The sequence below is a fragment of the Protomyctophum parallelum genome (genome assembly GCF_964188405.1).
Source record: "Protomyctophum parallelum genome assembly, chromosome: 3".
In the NCBI taxonomy this organism is placed as follows: domain Eukaryota; kingdom Metazoa; phylum Chordata; class Actinopteri; order Myctophiformes; family Myctophidae; genus Protomyctophum; species Protomyctophum parallelum.
The window spans coordinates 24710324-24732755 of record NC_139698.1 but is presented as its reverse complement, the minus strand read 5'-3'; the positions used below and the strand labels follow the sequence as shown (position 1 = coordinate 24732755).

At 45.7% G+C, this 22432-nt stretch overlaps 1 protein-coding gene across 2 annotated transcripts in view; it reads left to right on the top strand.

Moving 5' to 3' along the window:
- Positions 1 to 22432, top strand: part of LOC310855423 (poliovirus receptor homolog) — a 143171-nt gene that overhangs the window by 30724 nt on the left and 90015 nt on the right. For both annotated transcript variants that reach the window (XM_083760424.1, XM_083760423.1), the window contains exons 2-3: positions 17304 to 17413; positions 21246 to 21495. In XM_083760424.1, coding sequence (XP_083616550.1) covers positions 17304 to 17413; positions 21246 to 21495 — 360 coding nt within the window. The remainder of the gene's footprint in view (positions 1 to 17303; positions 17414 to 21245; positions 21496 to 22432) is intronic.

The window sequence follows — 22432 nt, the reverse complement described above, 5'->3', positions numbered from 1 at the left end:
TTCCCCGTTAGGCATCTCTCGGTCCATCTGTCTTCTCGGTTCATTTGTCCTTGCCGTCCCTCTCTCTCTTTTCGCCCCTCGGCTTCGAAACGCCACAGTGGCGTTCCCAAAGCTAGATGTTCGACTGTTACTGCGAGAACAATCAAGTCAATCTTCTCCATTCAATATAGAGAGAGACAGAGGGAGAGCAAGGAATGGCTTGTATCTCCTGGTTGTAATAAATCCTCTGTTTGAAGCCACAAGTCCCTCCCCTCTTCCTTTTTTCCTCTTCCTATCCACCTGTTCTCCCTCTGTTTCGATCCCCTCCCTCTGTGGTGTCACCTTTCCCTTTCCCTCCTGTGTGGGAGAGCTCCGCTAGTGAGGCGTGTGTGTGTGTTTGTGAGGACTGTGTGTGCGTTTCCCATTGCCGAGTTTCATTCGACCCCGGCATTCTATTGCGGGTGAGAGTCTGAGAGACAATGGGCCGCTCACCTCCGCTCCACCCCTCTCTCACGAGGAAGCGCAAATCCCCAAAACGCAGGAAAACGCTTCCGTTCTTCTAACACACAAAGACCTGTCTCTTTGGGTTTTTTCCCCCTCTTCATTTCTTTTTAATGTTATTGGTCCCATTGTGTCTGTTATCTTCCCATTCTTATCCTATTGTTCTCTATTTCTCACCCTATTCAACTCTCCTCTTGTTTGCTGCCACCTACCGCTATCTAATGTCACCGTCTTATTCATGTTTCTCCTTGCAATATGGTGTCATTACAGAAATTGCCTCGTTTAAAAAGAAAAACTAATATTCACTGCTCAGTATTTAAACAATACAGACAAAGAGATTATATTGCCTGAACCGGCACTTTGTCAGCTCTTAAATTGGCTAAACAGTAGAGTGTTCATTTAACACTTCAGAGTGGACATATTTACCCGTATGGGTCCTCTCAACTGTTGAATGAACACCCTGGATTTCACTGTGTAGTAGCCTAACTTTATTAATCCAAGTTTTACTCTAATGCCGGCAATGCCGGCAATCGCTAAGCACAGGGAGGTTTGGGGCTTGAATGGATTAAACATTTATATTTTTCTTCCTGTTTTTCCTCATCCTTCTTACAGTAAGCCTCTTTGGGCAGTCCCAAACTATTATTTTGACAGTGAGTTTATGTCGCTATTGATTTTAAACAACGGTGAAGTTGTCTCATTTAACGAAACATGACACTTGTTGTCTTTCTCAAAGCTTTCTCTCTTCAAAATGTTTCTCCTTATTTCTTTCCACTGAGTGTCTCTTCATTTTTCACTTGGCTCTGCCAGCCGCCCACAATCTCTTCCTTTCACCCTTTCTTCTCCTCCTCCTCGCTGCTCCCTCTCTCGACACTCTTCTTGTCATCTGCAATTCATTACAGCCGGCACTCACTTCATTTCTTTCCCCATGTTCTCTTTCTCTTGCTCTCTCCCTAGAGCCCTTATGTTTTTTCATTCTTCTGTCCATCTTTGTCCCTCCCCACCTGAAAGACCTTTGCGTCTGTAACTGTTCATTCTTCTCTTCACCTTGCCCTGACTCGAAAATCATCACCCGTTTCATCTGTAATCCATTCCGTCTGATTCTCGCTCAAAAAAAATAATAATCTCTCATCCCCCTCTACAAAGACTCCTGTTGCTCACCAACTCTGTCGATCGATAATTCATCCCTCATCTTTGCGTGTCATCGCCGACAAAACGTCAGATCATCATATCCCCTCACATGCCTCCTCCTGTTTGCTTTCCAATGCCCGACCCTCATGGCCTCATCGGTTTGACGTGCGCCAACAGCGTGTGGTTGAGCGTCAACGAATGGGCTGCTCTAATGGGATAGTTTCGGCCATGCATTGTTAATGCTGTGACATGGGGCTGAAATTGGATTTGGGCCGTCTCTTTGATTATGTGTGTTCCGTCTGTACTCGCTGGACTGGGTCCACACTGAGTCGTCTGTAAAGGTTTGAACCGAGTGAACATCAGCAGGGAATTGCTGCTTATAGGCAATGAGGAAGACCCCCTCCTCCCCTTTCCCCAAACCTTGACGAAGAGATGAAGGGAACATGGGGGACAGGCAGAGAGAGAGAGACACCAAAGGAGGCAGGAATAGACACGGCGTATAGACGGGATGAGATGGGGAAGACGGGAGGAGTGCTGACAGGAAATGAGAGCGATAGGGGAGAGAGAGGTGAAGGGGAAGGGAGCGTTTGGGAACAGCCGGGCCACAGTAACAAAGCTGTGTGTGTGTGTCTGTCTGCTCGAGTGTGTGTGTGTGTGTGTTTCTCTGCTTGTATGCCTGTCTCGGTCTATTTCTGTGCGTGCGTGTGCACGTGTGATTGCGCACTCATGTATTAATTATATGGGGTTGTCATGGAATCCCTCGCACTCATAAGAGTTGTCAGCCTGCTGTTGGATATATATATTTTATATATATTTTTTTCTTCAAGTCTAATTCAGGAAAAGGGGATCACACCCTGCCTGAAATATCCCTGCTGACACCGCGGTTAGGCTCTCACAGCTCTAAGTGTTGCTGGGCGTGTTAGAATGGGAATGCATAATCACATTATGTTAACAAGTGACATTTCGCAGCACAGGATGACACACTGTGTGAGAAAGGGAGAGAGGGATGACACAGAGGGGGATACAGTCATGCAGCACACCTCCAAAAAACACTGATCGACACATCTGACTCCAATCCGTGGCTCTAAGGGAGAGCTGGAGAGAGATGGATGGTAATCGAGGAGCCCGGGGAGGTAAATGGGGGAGAGAGGGACAGACGCACGGAACTCATACGTGTACGCTCTGGAGATTAGGGTTGGGTGACGATACGAATACATCGTCAATCGCGAATATACGAATCCAATCGCCGAATATTTTTATTAGGCGATTTTTCGGGACGATTTTTAACCTGTAAAGTGTGAGCAACATGTGAATCAATTTGGGCCAGGAAAGTAGTAACAGCGGCCGGGTGTAAATCACCATCTCCCGTTATGGTATGGTCCGTCCCCGCAGCCTTGATGCTCAGTTGCTCACTCACTGTCACTGAGTCTCTGTGAGCCGAGGGACCGGCGAGCCGAGGTCGAGGAAGGCTACTGTTAGTGTACTGTAGCCTACATGTTGTTTACGCTCCGGAGTCCAGACCCATGCAGTTTAATAATATACAGTCACAACAGAATGCACACTGCTGTCTCGTGTCTCATCACAATCCCAATGCGCCCGTGAAGTCAGGGGAAAAAATTAAAAACAGGCTGGTAGTGTTAGTATAGATGGATGAAGTTCAGTGTGTTGAAACAGTAGCTACACGCTAAGCTAACGATCCCAGAGCCTATACTGTATAGGCTCGGGGATCGTTAGCTTAGCGTGTAGCTACTGTTTCAACACACTGAACTTCATCTCCGCCTGTAATCCAAGTTATTTTTTTATTGACGCCCCTCTGAGCCTCCGACGCCGGTGCGGGGAGGCAAGACTTCTCCAGGAGAAGTTACTAGGGCAGGCAGGCTACATGTTGCTGCCTGCGACAAATAACACTGTCACCAGCCAGTGGTTGTGATGTTAGCTTAGCTTGCAGCTGCTTGTCCGTTCCAACTTCACTTCATCTAAACGTATTTCTTATTTTGTTACCCTGGCTGCGCAGTTGTGCTGCAAAAACAGACAGATCTACAAGCTCTCAACGAGTAGCGAACAGAGCTGCAAAAACAGGCAGGACGCGGCGCTTTGAGAGCTTGTAGATCTGGCTTTTTTGCGACCTGCAGTGAGCTGTTCTCACTTTACTTTTATGACACGAATACATCGTCAATCGCCGATTTTCGGACAGACGATGCACGATTGAAAAAAATTGGCATATCGCCCAACCTTACTGGAGATAAAAACACACACACACACACACACACACACACACACACACACACCGTCCGCCAGAGATGCAAGTGCACGCGCACGCACACACATAGACACACATGCGTTTGTACATAAACACACATAGCTTTAGAAGTTTGCAGAGATGCCTCATGGCTCATGTCATCATGTCACCACTGCCAGCTGTCCACCTGTGACTTCCTCTGATCCTCACACTCTATAATTCATTGCAAATCTATTCGGAGACGCAGACACACACGCGCGCACTCACGGACAGACGCACACAAACACGCATACACACTCACACACACACACACACACACACACACACACACACACACACATACACACACACACACACACACACACACACACACACACACACACACACACACACACACTTAGAAGGTCAGCCAGGGTCTGGTGTCTGATGAGGATTTATTTTTTCAGACTGAGCTAGCACTTGACTCGATGAAAGAAGACGAAAGCGTGACATGTATAATGGAGGACCGATAAAGCAACTTTCTAGGCTGACCTCGGATCAGTCTGAAGGTCTTGTTTACTTTCCAGTGCTGCCATTAACATTTTGGAAGAGGCACACGCTGAGGTCTGGTCTCGTCGCAGCCAGGAGCCCATATCAAACATGGAGGAAGGGAGTTGGCAGGATTAGAAGAACTGGAGAGCTGGACGACACACACACACACACACACACACACACACACACACACACACACACACACACACACACACACACACACACACACACACACACACACGGCTGGAGGAGAAGGAAAATGAAGAATGTCAAACAGAGAGGGAGGGAGAGCAAGATGAGATGAGTGGTAGATGTGGAGACGAGAATAAGCTTGAGGGGATAAAGAATGATTTATTCCAAAATGAAAAGACAGGACAGGACAGTCAGTCCCTCTCTCTGGTGGATAGGGTTTAAAAAAAAAAAAAAAAAAAAAACTGAGCGATGTAGAGCGAAAGCAGAGTAGGTAGGATGACGTACAAACTATTGTAGAAAAGAACCGAATGGAGCAGGGTGACTATCGCCCGGTTGTTGTTAGATGCGGTCAATCTGTTAGCCAGTCTGTAAACGGTAACCGGAAAGTCTGTCATTTCAGTCATTGTAGGTCGTTATTCAGACTGTATTTCAGTCCAGTTAGCTAGTGTCCAGTCCAGTCAGCAGTGAGTAGCTAGTGTCAAGTCAGTTGGCGGTTCAGCCGGTCCCAGTCAGCGGTGAATAGAAGCAGTAGTTGTGTATCGGTAGTGGCAGCAGACCAGACGGCAGGTAGTTATTAGTCTGACTCGGGAGAGAAAGTGTTCTGTCCGTCCAGTGAAAAGCGTGTAGCAAACGAGGCCCCCTTAACAGACCTGCTGCCACAGCACAGTACACCTTGCCCCTTTTATCTTGAGGCACCGGTTGTTTCATTTTTATGTTCTGTGCCGTATACATTTTTATTAGTGTCCATATTGTTCTAGAGTCTAAGGTATGTTAGGGGACTGTTGTCTAGAATCTGGACAACAGTCCCCTAACGTACCAAACGTGCTCGTTAGGGATTTGTCCGCTGGTTTGTCTCGAGGATAAACATCGGACAAGAAGTCAGGGACACGTGACGTATCTCAATATAATGTAAGAGCCAGTTACAACATACAACATAGTCGCACAACGCCTCTGCAGAGCACAGCAGCCACGGGGAAACGGTCGAACAAATTGTGTCTTTTTCTAAATGTTGCATTTATTGTCCAAGGCTCTACAGCCTATTTTCTTCTTTCTGATCTTGCACTCTCTATTTAATCTTTGTATCTGATTATCTCTCACTGTATCTCTTTCTCTCTCTCCCTGACTCTTAATACTATTGTATTTACACAATGGGCTCATTCTTATGTTGCCAGGACATTGATACAAAAACACACTACATCTCAAGCATTTACAAGAATATACACTACTATTGGCAATCATTCAGCTCTCTCTCTCTCTCCCCCCCCCCCCCCCTCCCCTTTTTTTCTGTCCTGTATCTTCCTCATTCTGGGTCAGGTGCAGTGTAGATGTTGGTGTTTATCAATAATGAATGAAGGGATGAGAGAGGGGGGAGGAGTGGAGTCGTCCCGTCGCTCTCACCACGGGATGAATTATTCACCCAGCAGAGAACACACAGCTTTATCCCATACCCCAGTGTGACTGTGTGTGTGTGTGTGCTTGTGTCTTAAACTTTGTGTGCACGCCGCGTGTCTCGTCTTTGCCTCCCCACCTGTCTGTCCAAACGCATCGTGCCTCTGGGGCAATTACGTCTGCTTGTACACACACACACACACACACACACACATTTAAATGTTGTCAACATTTACCCGCCTTGTAAGTTCTGATAACTGTGCAAGCTGCGTCTATGTCCAGAGTGGCATGTCCCACTCCAGCTTGCACCTAATGAATGATTGAGTGTGCTGCGTCGCGTTTATGTTGTTGTTGTTGGTTGGTTGAAGGCGATGTTGTTTTTGACAAGGTGGGTACATTATCCCATTTTGGGGCGGGAACCCCTTTTGGTGTTAGCATTATGTTATGCTTTAGCTATTGAAAAATAGCAGATGTAGGTCTGCTATTGAAAAATAGCAGATGTAGGTCTGCTATTTTTGAAAGATCTAAAAACCACTGACACAGAAACATAGCTTTTTCAGAAAACTGTCAGCATGTAGAAGACTCTTCTTAGAATCTGATCTCAGGTCAAAATGGTAATGGTCAGAAAAGTGTGTGTGTGTGTGTGTGTGTGTGGGGGGGGGGGGGGCAGGTAAATGACACCACAAACAAGAAGCATCTTGGTAAAGTTCAGGGCTAACCCAAACTACGACGACTCCCACTTGGAAGAACTGGCAGTACTCGTTTGACCTGTATTATTATTATATCCCCGTGCTTTGTTATGTACAAAGCTAAGAAGGGGAGGTAGAGGGAGAGTGGAAAGCCAAAGGGAAGGAGAGAGATGTTCACAGAGATACATGAGGCTATTGTGTGTGTAATTTCCTTAGTATGAACCGAGCCTGCAGTGAAGCAGCTGAAAGCTCCCTTTGTGAATCCCCCTGCCTAGCCAGCAGCCACTTTCCTCTTGGCCTCTCATGCATGTAGAACCCGGGTCACAGGCCGGCTTGCAAGCAGCAAGCAAAAGTAGATCACATTCTGCCATGTGCTAGATGTTATTTTAATGAACGATGTGGAAAAATTCTGACTTGAGAAGATGTGGAAAAACATACTCAAATTCAGTGTTTTATACTGTAGACGGTGTTAAAAGGGGGGAAATAATTAGCCCCAAATCATCTTCCAATTTTCTTTTAAACTCTCCCATTGCTGCTTCTCATTAAATATGTGTTTGTTTTAGGCTGAGGTTCAGTGAACAAACACAGACGAGCGTTATTGGAGGAATGTGTGTAGTCTGTGTCAATTAATTCAGTAGTATATTGTGATCCCTTTAAAATAATATCAGTCACCTGAGAGACACCGAGCGCATGTGAGGCTGATGTGGGACAGGAGAATTTTGCTGTTCATTTCTTGCTGCTCGAGTGGCTTTTCGTTGAGGAAGGATAGGTTTTAGTCGACGTATGTTTATTCATGGCCTAATTACTTCCCGATGCCTGCCAGGGTTATGATTATGATTAATATCTGTATAGCCCGTGCGCGCATTATGTGCACTGACACATGCACACACACACCATCAGAATATACATGTAGTGTACATGCCATCATGATGCTCACAAAAGCACCGTGTGTGTGTGTACACATCACGTCGTGGACAGGTGTGTACAGTACATCAGTACATACTGTACTGTGCATGCATGCAGACACACACACACACACACACACACACACACACACACACACACTGACAGACACACACCTGTTCCTCCCATGGCAGATTTATCTTCCAGCTGTTCACTCTTTGCTTGCCACTTTGAAGCCTTTCCCTTTCTCCCAGCTCCCTCCATCCTTCTATCCAGATCTTCCTTTCATCCCCCACACACAACACAGAGGTCCCATCTCACCCGTCTTCAGCGTCTACCCCCCCCCCCCCGCCTTACACTGTCCCTCATTTCAGCTTAATCCTCTCCCGTATTTCATCATCACACAACACAGTGAAATCTAGCTCTTCTCCTACATCTTTCCCTTGTCATTACTATTGCATCATAGAGGCACCACCTCCTCGCCCTATTGCAACCTCACTGTAACATCTCTCCTTGTCTTTCTTTTGACTTTGGTGGGTAATTGGGTATGTGTGTATGACATGTAAGAATGGAGTCCCTTATTGACTTAACTAAGGTACGTTCAAGGTTGGTATATAAGGTCAATAACGGGTCTAAAGGATTTAGAACAGCAGTTGTATTAGACATTAGTTAGTAGCAGTAATTGCTCGCTCTGCTTGTGTGCAAGTTGGCACCTTCAACAGTGCATTTCTACTTTCTTATTACAGTCTAGCTGTTTATAAGACTAGCCCTAGCCCCTTACCCGTTGTGAGATATCCCCCCCCCCCTTGTGGCCGTAGGGGGTACTGTGCCCGGTGCGTTTTTAATTCACTAATACATTCATTATTAATAATTAATGTGTCAAATCGAAAAAAGGATTGGTGCAGGCAATGAGGAGATAAGGCGGTGTTTCTGACAGACAGACAGACAGACATTGTTAGAATTATAGTATGATGATGATGATGGTATGTCTGTGTATCTTGTCTGTCTGTGGTTGTCCTTGCCCGTGGCTAATTTTGCACACCGCTGGACAGATGAGCGCCACATTTCTTGTGCACACAGCCAATTGGTCAGCTTAGTACCCGCTAATCTCTTGCATTCTTCTCACACACTGTATGTATTATATTTTTATAATGAATGTTAGTGGCGTTCTAATCGGGCCGAGTCTGAAACCTTGTCCAAATTTTGAAGTCGCACGTGGACTTCATGTGACGCCAGTCATCTATGACGTATCTATGTATGGCTAAGATCCACATGAAACTATATGGTTCATACAGTATGTGGAGATCCACATGAAACTATATGGTTCATACAGTATGTGGAGATCCACATGAAACTATATGGTTCATACAGTATGTGGAGATCCACATGAAACTATATGGTTCATACAGTATGTGGAGATCCACATGAAACTATATGGTTCATACAGTATGTGGAGATCCACATGAAACTATATGGTTCATACAGTATGTGGAGATCCACATGAAACTATATGGTTCATACAGTATGTGGAGATCCACATGATTAGATTCTTCTTTTTCTGGTCTGAGGCCAAATGTCAACCCCCCCCCCCACCACCGCAGCAGCAGCGTGCGGAAAACATTAAAAGACATACAGCCTCTAGTAGAGCTGTCATTGGAGAAGAAGGATCATTGTAGCGTATCTGTGTCTAAAATTGAGACTTTTCCCCGCCAATACTGTGTGGTTATTGATTGCCCCCTTGACAGATAGTGGGAGAGAGAGAGAGAGAGAGTTGAGTGAAAAGGTCAATGAAAAATACTAGGCCCCCACACACGCTTCAAGTCTTCATTTCTTGCTTTTATTCTCGGCGTGTCAAAGTGCCTTGCCTGTCAGAGCCTGCCTTCCCGACCTGGCTCCCTAGCTGCATACCAGCTACCCCCGCACATGCAACAGCATGGAAGGCCTCAAATGTGCTTGGCTGTGATATTGGACTGTGTGCGATGTGAAAATGCGTTCGCTGTGTGTGAAGGAAGGGGTTGCATTTGTCCGCTCATTTATTCTGTGCGGGTGTTGCGCATGCATGCCATTGTGAATGTCATGTGTCCATGTACTGTATATATCATGCTTGTGTGAGAACGTGGACGTATGTGTGAGTGTATATAAAGGTCAACCTGAACGGGTGCAGCAACAGTGTCGGGTAGCAACAGCAGCGGAAGGCAGCTTAAGGTCAGCTCTGTTCCAAAATGCAGTTGATAACGGCTATTAACCCATTCTGGGCGGGAACCCATTTTGGTGTTAGCACTATGTTATGCTTTAGCTATTGAAAAATAGCAGATCTACAAGCTTATAGCGTGCTACGAGCTTGTAGGTCTGCTGTTTTTGAAAAATCGAAGAGCGACTGACATAGAAGACATTTTTAGAATCTGATCTCAGGTCAGAATGGTTATTAACCTACAGTGTAGCAGCACCGTGGAACGAGCACACACACACGCACGCACGCGCACACACGAGAAGAACTTTCTGGGTGTGACTGCTCCTTTCATACAGTAGATGCTGTCTGGAATCTCGATGGATCAATTAGAAATCTTATTTCAGATGGCAAGCGTCTGGCCAACTCGTGTTCTAAGCAACAATCGATTTTAATAGCGGTCCTGTCACAGCATTGTAGACTGACAACACTCATCCAGTAGCCGTTGCCATGCTTTATTGATCGACACTCCTTCGGATCAATACGGTTTCAATCCCCCACGTGTTTTCTGATTGTATGAACATAAGAGATGTCTTTTGTAAGTCCTGAATTCATAATAAAACAGTCAGTCGTAGACTCTTTAACAGCAATCCACACGGGAGAACATGTTTTGGAATGTGTGCATTTCACCAATATTTCTCAGGTCAGTGAGTGGACCAAACTGGGACTGTCCCGGTCAAACCAGGACATCTGGGTCACCCTACTACGCTGTTAGGGAGTTGGGGTTGTTCAGCGGGGAAGCTAGCTAGCTCTCATTATGTCCTGAACAATGGCGGGGATTGAACAAGGTTGGAAGTACAGTCTCAGTTTCATGCCGTAAACAATAACACTGCTGTCCTAAAAGTTCCAACCTTGGTTAATTTCCTGTTTGTCTCCGTTGCCCTGGGAAAGTGTTTAAGGAACTGCAGCTTGTTGGCTAATTACTAGCGAGGTTACAAAAATGTTCACAAGCTTTTCTCACTATTATTATTATGGTGTAAACATGTTGACAATAAGGGTCACATGCCTCATAGCAACAATAGAATGCTGCCTGGAATTATCTTTTGCAAGTCTAATACACATACAAACACATGGATATGTGTAGTCTACAAGCACGCGCACACACATTTGGGGGATTAAGTCTGCAAAACATGACTGCAGTGAGTCAGTGAGCAATTTGTTTTAAAACCTATACAGAAACACAAACGCACACAAATCGTTTTTGTTAAGCCCAAGAAACGCAACAATTATGGATCCTCTGCTGCAGCAAAAAAAAAAAACTAATTTCAGGGGAACTTCTGTTCTCCCCAATCCCTTCACCCCATTTGGTTCCCATCAAGCTCTACTGACTCCTAACTCACAGGCGCAGAGCACTACAACACTCTGAAAAGGTAGAAGATTCTCTGAATCGTGCTAATTTCCACGGGGACCGCATGTAAATCCGACGGAGCATTAGTTTGACATGCGGACGCATATCTGACTAGCGCCTGCTCCCATGCCTGCGGTTATGGTTAGGTTAGGGTTTGAGGTGGGTTGTCGTTTGGACCAATGACTAGTCTAACTTGTACTGCACCCAATTTCCACACCGGAGAAGAAATAAACAAGATTATGCATGATGGAAACTATTGAGAGAACGGCCAGACATGGGCCTGAGACATGCTTCATTAGGACAGAATAGTGAGGTTCCTGCTCCAACACGCCGCGCTGCTCATATCGAAGCCATTACTCTTAGAAAGAGAGAGGAGGACGACAATTGAAGACACTTGCACATGCTGACATGCCTGGCAAAAGAATGGAAAAGCCTTTATTGTTTTATCACTGTATGCCATGGGGAGAGGCACGCACGCACACGCGCACTCACGCACGCACACACACACACCATAAAAGCCCACTCACACCTCATTCTTCCCTTTCCCGCGTCCACAATAGAGTATCCGTACTAGCTCTCTTAAGCATCTGCAAGGCGATCATGCCGCTGATTGGAGGCTAGCTGACAGAGCACAGGGCCACTGGCTGTGATGGAGCGGGCGACTCAAGGCAACGAGCTCTGAAGGCCATTAGATATTCCAGGTGACAGGCCTCGCTCCACGAACCCCCCCCCCGCCTCCCTTACAGGGCTGTTTTTCCCACTATATAACTGGGATCAGGCGGAGGACATGAATGCTATTAGCAGACAGGCAGTCAAGCAGGCAGGCGGTCAGGGGCTGATAAGCGTATGTTCACTCTGTAAAGCCACGGACGGCGGGCTCCGAATGGCCCATACAATGAAATTAGTATTTGGATTTCGGACTACCGTTCTCTCGCTTTCTCTCATTCTTTTCATTTTCGCTCCCGTTTTCCATCCACCAACTTCTCTCTCTCTCTCTCTCTCTCTCTCTCTCTCTCTCTCTCTTTCTGCCTGGCTGTTTGTCACTTTCTCAGACTCAGTCGCTCTCTTATTCTCGTTTTACTCTTCTCTCTCTTTCTCTCTCTCTCTCCTCGGCCACTGAGTCCTATGTTTGTTCTCAAGGTCAGGTGTGCGAGGAGGAGTCAACGTTGCCTCCCTCCTTCTCTTTGTCGCCTGCCTTTTCCTACGCTCTGTTTCCCTCTCTACTTTACTGCCCCTCTCCATTTTTAGCTCCACTAACCCCCTCTCTTCTCTCCGCTGCTCTCTCCACTTCCCTCACCTTTCCTCTCACTCTTTCCCTTCCCTCTCATAAATGTCTCTCTGCATGGCCATCTGCATACCTTTCCCCTTTCCCTATAAACATCTCCATCTCCTATTTGATGCTTATCATCCCGTGCTCTCCCCCTCCTGTCCTCTCTCTCTCTCGGTCCCACTTCTGCTTCACATCTCTATTCCTGGCATCCCTTCTCTTACACCCTTTCATCCCCTCCTCTCATCTTCTCCTCATCCCTTGCATCACTCTCGCATTCCTGGGCCATCTTTACTCTTCTCTCTTTTCCTCTTCCTTTCATCCCTTCGTCCTCCTGGTACTGCCTCCTCCTCCTCCTCCTTTTTCTTTTTCTTCCCCTCGTTCCTTCCTTCCTGTTCCTTATAGCTCAGCAGAGAGGCATGCTGGGTAGTATGTAAAAGTCAGCGTGACCAGGCAAGGGATCAGAGAGGACAGTGTTGTTAATATGGCGGTGCTGTCGCAAGTGCCCATGGCACATTGCCTGTGTGTGTTTTATTGTGCGTTTGTGCACGTGCAGGTTTGTGTGTCAGCTTTTGTAAGACCATGGTGGTTAATGTCTTTTTGTTAGTTTGTGTGTCCGTATGAGCGAAGTCCTGTGTGCGTGCCCCACTCCCCACATTGTGAGGAAGTTAAAGACATAATGATGGGTGACATGAACTGACTTACATGGATGTGCTACTTTTTTAATGGCGGGGGGGGGGGGGTGTGTTTTAAATGTTTGATGCATTACCTGCAACGATACTGCAAAGTAGAGCAGCACTGACACAAGGCTTATGTTCTCTGTTTCTCTCTCTCTCCTCCTCCACTCACTCCTACCCTTGAACTGGGTCTTATCCCCCCCCCCCCCTCTCTCTCTAATCTGGCCAGGGCTCTCTAAATATTTATACTGACAATTACTATTTCGAATGCATACTGCGAGCGTCTCAGCACTCGGATATACGCACGGGGGGCTGGGGCCTGTGCTGCCATCCTAATGACTGTCAATTTCCAGGGCTTCGGGGTTTGGGGGTCTGGGGAAGGCGTCTGCGCCTGTGTGGTTATCTGTGTGTGTGTGTGTGTGTGTGTGTGTTTGTGTGTGTGTGTGTCTGTGTCTCATCATGTCCCTGGAGGGGGTGTCAGTCTCATAAGGCCATCCGTTCTTTCATCTCGTCTTAGGCAGGAGAATGACCTAGGTTGACTCCGCTCTTATTGGCTCCCAATGACAGACAACCGAGGCGTGCGTGTGCACGTGCATGCATGCGTGTGTGCCCTGTCTGTGTGTGGCTGCCGCTGTGCACACATGAAAGAGGGAGAGCGAGAGAGAGAGATGTAAGGCGTGTTGGCTGTCAATACTAGCGGGTGTAATGACCAATTCCGTGCAAGATTCACTCAATAAATATACTCTCCAAACGAGCCTAGCCCATTTTGGGCGGGAACCCCTTTTGGTGTTAGCATTATGCTATGCTTTAGCTATTGAAAAATAGCAGACCTACAAGCTCATAGCGCGCCACCGAGTGGCGCGCTACGAGCTTGTAGGTCTGCTATTTTAGAAAAATCGAAGAACGACTGACACAGAAACATAGCTTTTTCAGACTGTCCTTTTCAAACAGACATTTTTAGAATCTGATCTTGGGTCAGAATGGGCTAGAAGGAATCCGGGGGTTCTCATCCAGCCACCCGTCTACCCCCCCCCCCCCCTCCTTCCCTCAACACCCTCCACCTCATCTTTCTCTCCAGGCCTGCAGCCCCTTGCCCTGGCGTTCGTTCCCTGAGCTAATCTGTAGTTAGCGAGTCTAGCTCAGGTAGATTGAAGTGGGGCTGTAGCTTGATCTCCGGCGTACAACCCCCAGACACTGAGGGATCACAGGCCCAACATCTGTGGAAATAAGACAGACCTCAGCGGCTCATCTCATGTCTCTCACAGAGAGACTGCACGCCTCCTCCGCGTTTGATGTGCTCCTGTGAGAGGACGCTCTTGTGTGGTTCATTTGTGCATGCAAGTCAACGTTGTTGTTTTTTTCATGTGTCTGTTTGTTTGTTTGATGTGCATAATCAGCAAGCATTGTTTGTTGGTATATCTTTGAGTCTATACAGTATGAAGCATGCACGCATCCATAAGAGTGTGGGCATGTTTGACTCAGGATTGTGTGATATGCTTGTGTGTGTGTGTGTGTGTGTGTGTGTGTTTAGTGTTAACCGTCTAATTATAAGTTGGAGTAAGCCTTTTTATTTGTGCCCGTGGCCACTTCCGTCTGCATTCTTTCATTTAACGCACGTGAGTGAAAACATTGACCCAAATTAACCCGTACGTTTATGTAAATCTTTACACTTTCGAAGTTAAACGATGAAATGGATTTTTTGCTGTGTAAGTACCGAAGGGAGATGTAGTTCTGGAGAAGGGGAGAGATCAGCCCAGTAGAGCAGCGGTGTGGCTCCCAGGGGCTCCTCTGTGGTCATCCCGAGGTTCGTCTGTGGCTCCAAGGGAGTTGTTTGGAGGTTGTAAATTGGCTTGGTCCTGTGAGAGCTGCTGTTTATTCTAGGAAAGCCTTGTTTTTTAAACCCTTCCCTCCTTCTCCTGCTGCGTCACTCTCCTCTTCTCGCCTTCCTTCTCTCCTATCTTGTGTTCATTAATCCTCAACTCTATCTTTCTCTATTGATATCTCATCTCTCTCCAGAGATGCCAAGGTGCAGTGTTTATTGTTTGTCCAAAAAAAACCAACAAAAAAAACTCTAGACAGCCATGCCCACGTCTCTCTCTCTCTGTTGTGTGTGCGTTTGTGTGTGTGTGTGTGCACGTGTGTGTGCGCACACTTCTGTGTGTCTCTGCATGCGTTTGTGTATACCTCATTCCTGCCGATCACATTAGTCTAAACATAACAGCTTGTGCTGCCTGAGCGTGAACTGGTGGAACCAGTTCCACAAAATTGTTTGTCCTTAGGGGAAATTGAGTTTCTGTGCGTGCGTGTCTTCTGTTTGCTAGTGCACACACCCTGTGCTTTTTGTGTTGTGTGCATATAGAGACACACACGCACGCACATGCGCGCACACATCCATGCACACTGGACCACAGACTGGTACACTCGTACAAGGCTGCCTGCATTTAAAGTTGTAGGCTACTTCAACAGATAATCCCTCTTTACTTAAAACAGGTGGCGTCCTGCAGCCATACACCGGTGCACACTCACTCATACAAGTAATTACATTTTCATGCAGATACGATAAGCAAATGCACACAAACATGTGCATAGACAAAATCGGACGCGCACACGCATTCTCTTTCGCTCCATTTTTCTCTTTCTCTCACACACACACACACACACACACACACACACACACACACACACACACACACTCCTCAAATAAAGTGTATTTTTTATTTAGACTCTTGGTTACTCTTGCTTTTCCAGAGGAATGCAACGGAAAAGCAGAAAACCGTTGATGAGATTTATGAGCTATGTTGCCAGGCAGCAGCCTTTACTCTCAATTTAACAGTTCAGTGTGTACTGTGAGGCTCATCCTGGTATGTATGTATGTACGTACTGTATGCACACACACACACACACACACACACACACACACAGGCGTCTCCATCTCACACTCGTACACAAGCACACGTACAGCACACACGATCACAGTGCAGACTCCTGTAGGTTTGGCCTACTTGTCTGTGTTCGCTAATGTCGTCCTCTGTTCTACCAAACAACTCCCCACTGTCCTCATTTATCATCACCACACTCCTCCTGGTTGCTCTCTCTCCTCCTCTCAATTTTTCTCCTCATTTTCTCTCTCTCTCTCTCTCTCTCTCTCTCTCTCTCTCTCTCTCTCTCTCTCTCTCTCTCTCACACACACACACACACACACACACACACACACACACACACACAGCCCTGCGTAGCTCAGCGTGTCAAGGCAGCACTGCAACATTCTGCCATTCCATTCCATGCGTAGTCGAGTGGGTAGAAAGCACTGCAGTAATAGTTCCATTTGAAAGGGGGTCCATTCCTACTGGAGCCACCCCCCCCCCCATCACCAAAAAAAGAAAGAAAACAAACTACTACCGTACAGTGTATATATGTATTGTTGGATGCCCTGCTTGAAGCTGTCCATGATGATATTTCGTGGTGAATATGTACTGCAGGCTTTATTATGTTCAGTCAGACTGTCACTCCAGATGAAATGTATTGCACTGGTATTTCATTGGATGTGTTAGTGTGGCTCCGCGAGAATCTTCGCAAACATGACACCGCAGACTCTGAGATCACAAACCCTCCCCGAAGCAGAGCCTAAATATACTGTACACTGTTATTACATTATGACAAAATAATAATAGACGGATGAACCCCCTCGTAGGGCCAGAACCGAAAGACACTCGGATATGAAAAGAACACGATGGTATACCGTGAGAACCCCCCCCCTGAAGATACATGGATATTAAAGAACATCAAATATGAACCAACATTATATTGCATGCTGACATAGTGAAAACCTAAAACGCTACTACGAGAGGAGGTGGATGTGGTTTGATCTCATTTCTGGTAGCAGCGGAGATGCCGTGTACCGTGAAAGTGGGCAGTAATGGTCTGCTTAAATAGTGGATGAACTATTAGGATCGTGGCCAAATGTGATGGATGGATGGGGTTGAGACCGCCTTTACTTCCGCGACTGCCTGAACTACCGCAATGCTCCATTTGTGATTATAAGCCTGTATATTTATATACTTGTACCTATTTATATGCAGCATATCTTATGCAAACATTTATTTCTTGTCTCTTTTTTTGGTTTGTTTCTTTGTCCAATGTCCGCCACAGTAAGGTCAAAAGTAAGACTTTGGATATGTTCCATTATATTATGTTAAAAATGCTTAAAATGTATTTTCTGTTTTTGTTCTACAGAGGTTAGAGGTCAGAGGGTGAAGGTGGAACCAGAGGTGCTGTCCTACCCTGGACAGACGGTCAACCTGCGCTGTACCTTTTCAGACCCCACAGGCATCCAGCTCACACAGGTTAGACACACATACGCACGCACACGCTGACATAGAGACCATTTTACCTCTAACAGTAGTTCAGGGTCTGTGGACCACCAGGGGTCCTTGAGGGGGTTCCAGCTCAGTGTTGGTTAGTAACGTAACATAACATAACGCCTACAGTAAGAGTAACTTATTACAATTGCCAAAACATTTACAATTGCTAAAAAGTTACTGTTCGACCAAGATAATTGCACTCTTCTCTGCGTTGATTGTTTCCGTCCAGTTGCATAGAGGAGGGCAGTCAAGCTCCACAATATAGGATGTTGTTACATAATGTAATACAAGATAACAGATCTACAAGCTATTAATGCGTCACAAATTCGCAATATGACGCATTGTTAGCTCGTAGATCCGTTCTTTTTAAGCTTGCACCTTGCACATAATTATGACATAACATGTATTGTATGTGCAGGTGAGGGCAGGTCCATGTGTCAAAACGATTGAGGGTGGTGGGTCATGATAAAGAGAAGACTGACTCAATACGTGTTGTGATTATTTTCCGTTTCAACATTTGTTGAATCGTCTGCAATGGTTTTGAGCTGTGTTTGCTATCACTCGTTTCCAGAGTGATTGGCGTCCTGCCAGGTCCTATCACCCACATTAGATAGATGTGACCAACAGTGTGGAGTTACTGTACTGAGCATCCTGGCCTCAACGGTTGGGGCAATATCTCTGTGATCGTAGAATGATGATGTAAGATGGAAAATGTCAATAACGGAACAAGGACATGAGTTACGGCGAGAGAAGATATTAAATGGGAATGTATTTTTCACTCTTTTGTCGAGAAGTTGATTGCTCCCCTCTTCGCCATGCTTTCATACGGTATGTGTGGCGCTGCAATCTCACAGCGGCTAAATTGGGTTTGTGGTGTGAAATGCAAATAGAAGAATGTTTCATGCACAGCCGGAATGGCTCCATTGTGCCTCCTTAAAGCAGCAAAGTCAGTCAGAATGGTCTCGCTCACGACAATGAGCTTTTTTCACTAGATGGGAGTCGGTTATCACTAATGCATATAGTGTACGTCAAGTTGCCAGCCGAGCATACCAAACAGTGTAATACCAACATGAATCTACAATTCTACATCATGAGAAATGTGGATTAAAGTCACGGTTCTGACTCATCACGGATTGAATCACTAATGTGTCCACTGTCCGTGAGCAACGCACTAAATCCCTGCACAGTAAAGCGTGTTCATTTAACTCCAGTTTAATACTATAGTGTCAATGTTTTACACTCCGTTACTGTAGAGCACTGTTTCCCAAACATTTGTTTTTTAATTATTATTATTAAAAAAAAAAAAAATTCAAAAACATTCTCCAAAAAAGCTACATTTTCCATTTTTTTTCTCCAGTAATTTCATGAAGAGAGAGAGAGAGGGGGAAAAAACATGTAAGACATTCCATAAATTCTTGAGAGTTAAATAACTAAGGGACCATTTGGCTACCAACTCTCCATCATTTAGCTGGGGGACAACTTGGAACCTCCTCAAGGACCACTGGTGGTCCCCGGACCACTGGTTGAAAACCACTGGTGTAGATGAACACTGTATCTCCTCTCTTGTTGTAGGTGCTGGACAGCAGCATCGGCTACATAGAAAGATCACTGTGTATTATAGAATTCTTGGTTACACGGAGTGTCATGCTGATACTCCCTGTGGCAGTTAAATGGTAGTAGTATCAGATTCCCATTGTAGCCTCTAGTGTTATCTCTTTTAGTAAACGGAACAAAAATATTTGTGTTGTGACACAAGTCTTTTCCAATTAGTCTTTTCCAATTTGGAAGTTATACAAAACCAAAACATTAGGAGACAATGTTTTGTTACACTGGAAACGGTATACAATTACATTTTGTGAATGATCTTGGTAAATGTTGCCTGGTGTTCTTCAGATTGGAATAAATAAATTGGTATTCTGAGTCTGACTTGAAATTATATTTTCTATTGTAGAAATGGGGCGACCCCTATCACTGCACAAACAGCTCTGTATAGCGATGATTAGAGCGAGCGCAGGGCTTTGAATCCACCGTGGTGCATCCATCCACACATCTGAAGTGTCTATACAAACACTATCGACCGTGTTTGAGTGAGGGAAGGCAGGTAGGGAGGCAGTGTTGATTTTTTTTCCCGACTAAAACTAAGACGAAAAATGTCCGTCGACTACCTTTCTCCACTGATGAAAACTAAACGGAAGCTAAATTAAAACTAAGCTATGATGACTAAATATATTGACAATTTCATCAACGAATAAAAACTAGGCTAAAATGTTAGGAAGGGACTAGTGGACTAGTACAACTGTACAAGTCATTTTACAATTAGTTGCATGCTGAAAATAGCCGATCTACAAGCTCACAACGCGTTGCACTGCGACACGTTGTGAGCTTGTAAATCTGCTATTTTCAGCAAGTGTAAAATCAGTCATTACTACGGCATCAAGGCTTGCCAAAATACATTTAGCTAGACAGGGCTGGGGCGCAGCGCCTGTCTAGCCTGGCTCCAGCCCCTACGGGCTGGGTCAGCGCCTGTCTAGCCTGGCTCCAGCCCCTGAATCGCTAGCCACTCATTCAGGGTTTGACACAGCCCAATGGGGATGATCCAGTATGAACCAGTCACCAAAGAGTCCAATTATTCGATATGAAGGACTCTTAGCAGACCTTGAACTGTGCGTTCCTGTGCTTTTTCTGCAAACTGTTAAAGTATTCAACCCATCCCACTTTGGCCACGCCCATCTCAGAAGATGTGCACCGAGAGGGCTTTCAGACAGAATAATGAAACAAAAGTGAAACAAAATGAAGGCTGAGTGTCAGCATCACGTCCTCCCGGTGGGAGCTGGCAGATGAGCCAGTACAACAGCAGTGGCACTGCACTGGCAACACAAATATGTGTTGCCAGGAATTAATTGGCATAATTGGGTGGAAAGATTTGTACAAAAAATAATTGGCTAGTCTAAAATTAAAGGGTGGAAAAGTGTCACATCAAAATAACATCACACAAAAACGATCATTAAGCTTAAGAGTATTTCTTTACAAATCGGCAACAGAAAGCAAACAAACATCAGTTACTGAAGAACAGCAGGGGAAAAGTGAGAGAACGAACAATAACATTATTGCTGCAATCAGTCGATTGTCTTGTGGAGAATAATAATATTGTGTGTTTGTGTACTGTAGGACCACTTGAACGTGTCCCGCGATAACTATTAGCAGCAGCCGTAAAGCCATTAATTAAGATTTAAATCGTCTCATGTTGGTAACAGAGTCAATGGAGCTCTGTCTAAAGCCCTGATTGAGTTGCAGGCCTGCATACTGGCTTCGGTGTTCACTGGAGGGCACGGCTACACGGCAGGCACCTTTTCAACGCAACGGGCATCATCAATATCCACTCCAATCATGCCGTTAATTCCCATAAAGCACAGCTAGGTATGATCCACTGGTCTAATGCCAGGGGGTTACTTACCTGAGTGATGCCTGGAAATCACCCTTGTTTATTGTTCTCATTTGTTCTTATTAGTGTATGTGACTTTGAAGAAAACCTTTGAGTCGGTAGAGTAGACGGTAGACACACACACACACACACATACTGCCACTGGTTTATTACGACTGTAATAGCCTACCCTCGAGGACATTCTTTATGATGGTTATGGCTATTTTGGTCATGCAGACGGCAGTGGACTGGTCCCCTGCATCACCAGCACCTTAGCCATAATGTGCCTTCTAAAAAATGACGGCCATAATAAAACAAGGGCCACGGTGTCCGCGTGCATCAGCAGACTAACAATGAGTTTATTTAAACCTTTGTCCTCCTCACAACTTGTAGGTGTCATGGATTTACGAGCCCAAGGAAGGCGAGAGGATCAACATTGCCGTGTTTCATCCCAACTTCGGCGCCAACTACCCCGAGTCACCCCAGAAGGGTCGCGTGAGCTTCACCACGACCCCTCCCACCCTGGGGAGCCCCGCCATCCAGATCATGGACGTCAAGATGTCCGACGAGGGCAAATATGTCTGCGAGTACGCCACCTACCCCATCGGGAACGAGCAAGGCATCACGTCCCTGGTTATGCTAGGTAGGTTGGGTACTTGTGTGTGTGTGTGTGTGTGTGTGTGTGTGTGTGTGTGTCTTAACATAAATTGTGTTTCTACAGATTAATTACAACTGTCTCAGTATGCATGTGCATGTCTACGTGTGTACAGTGTAGTGTTAACGACTTTCACCCTGCCGTCCCTAGTTAGTGCATGTCATTATCAAAGGCTATGTAAATAAGGCAAGGACAGATACATCACTTTCATCGACCGGCCAATTCCAGCTGCCAGATTCATCAGCACAGGGAGGCAAACCGGAGTCGGAAGTCCGATGGAATGCATTGAAGTTAATGAGAGCCGACTGAACAAGTTTAATGAATGCTAGCTATGAATGATTGCGACCTTTCTTAAATAATTTGTTTGGGAAAATTCAAAGATCACAGAATATGTTTCCTACTGGGCGGAATGTGGACTGTTATCCTGAGGCTGTCAAATTAGCGATGGCCTGTCAACCAATTCTGGCGATGCCAGCCAACCAGAAACATACTCTGTGCTCTTCATGAAATCATAAAGATCTATCATAAAATTATATAGTGTACACATCGGAAAAACTAAGAACAGAAAACGTGTCTTCGTTCATTTCCCTAAACCAATTATTAAGCAACGGTTGCAATCATTCAAAGATACTATTAATAAGCTTGCCCACTCGGGTCATGACTTCAATGCATTCCATCAAATGTCCAGCTCCACGTCACCTCCCAGTGGGGCGCCTCTGTCGCATGATAAGGTGCAGAACATCTGTCCTTTCGTGTGTGTGGGTGTGCATAACTTGGCACCAACATAATGTACTATGTACAACCCCCTCGCCACACTTCAGGCTATGGCGGCTTGGTTAAAAGCATGTCTGGCCCAGGTTTAATTGCTATTATAAGTGGTATTGTCAGATCAATTGTGTTCTGGTTAATACAATGGAACCATTGC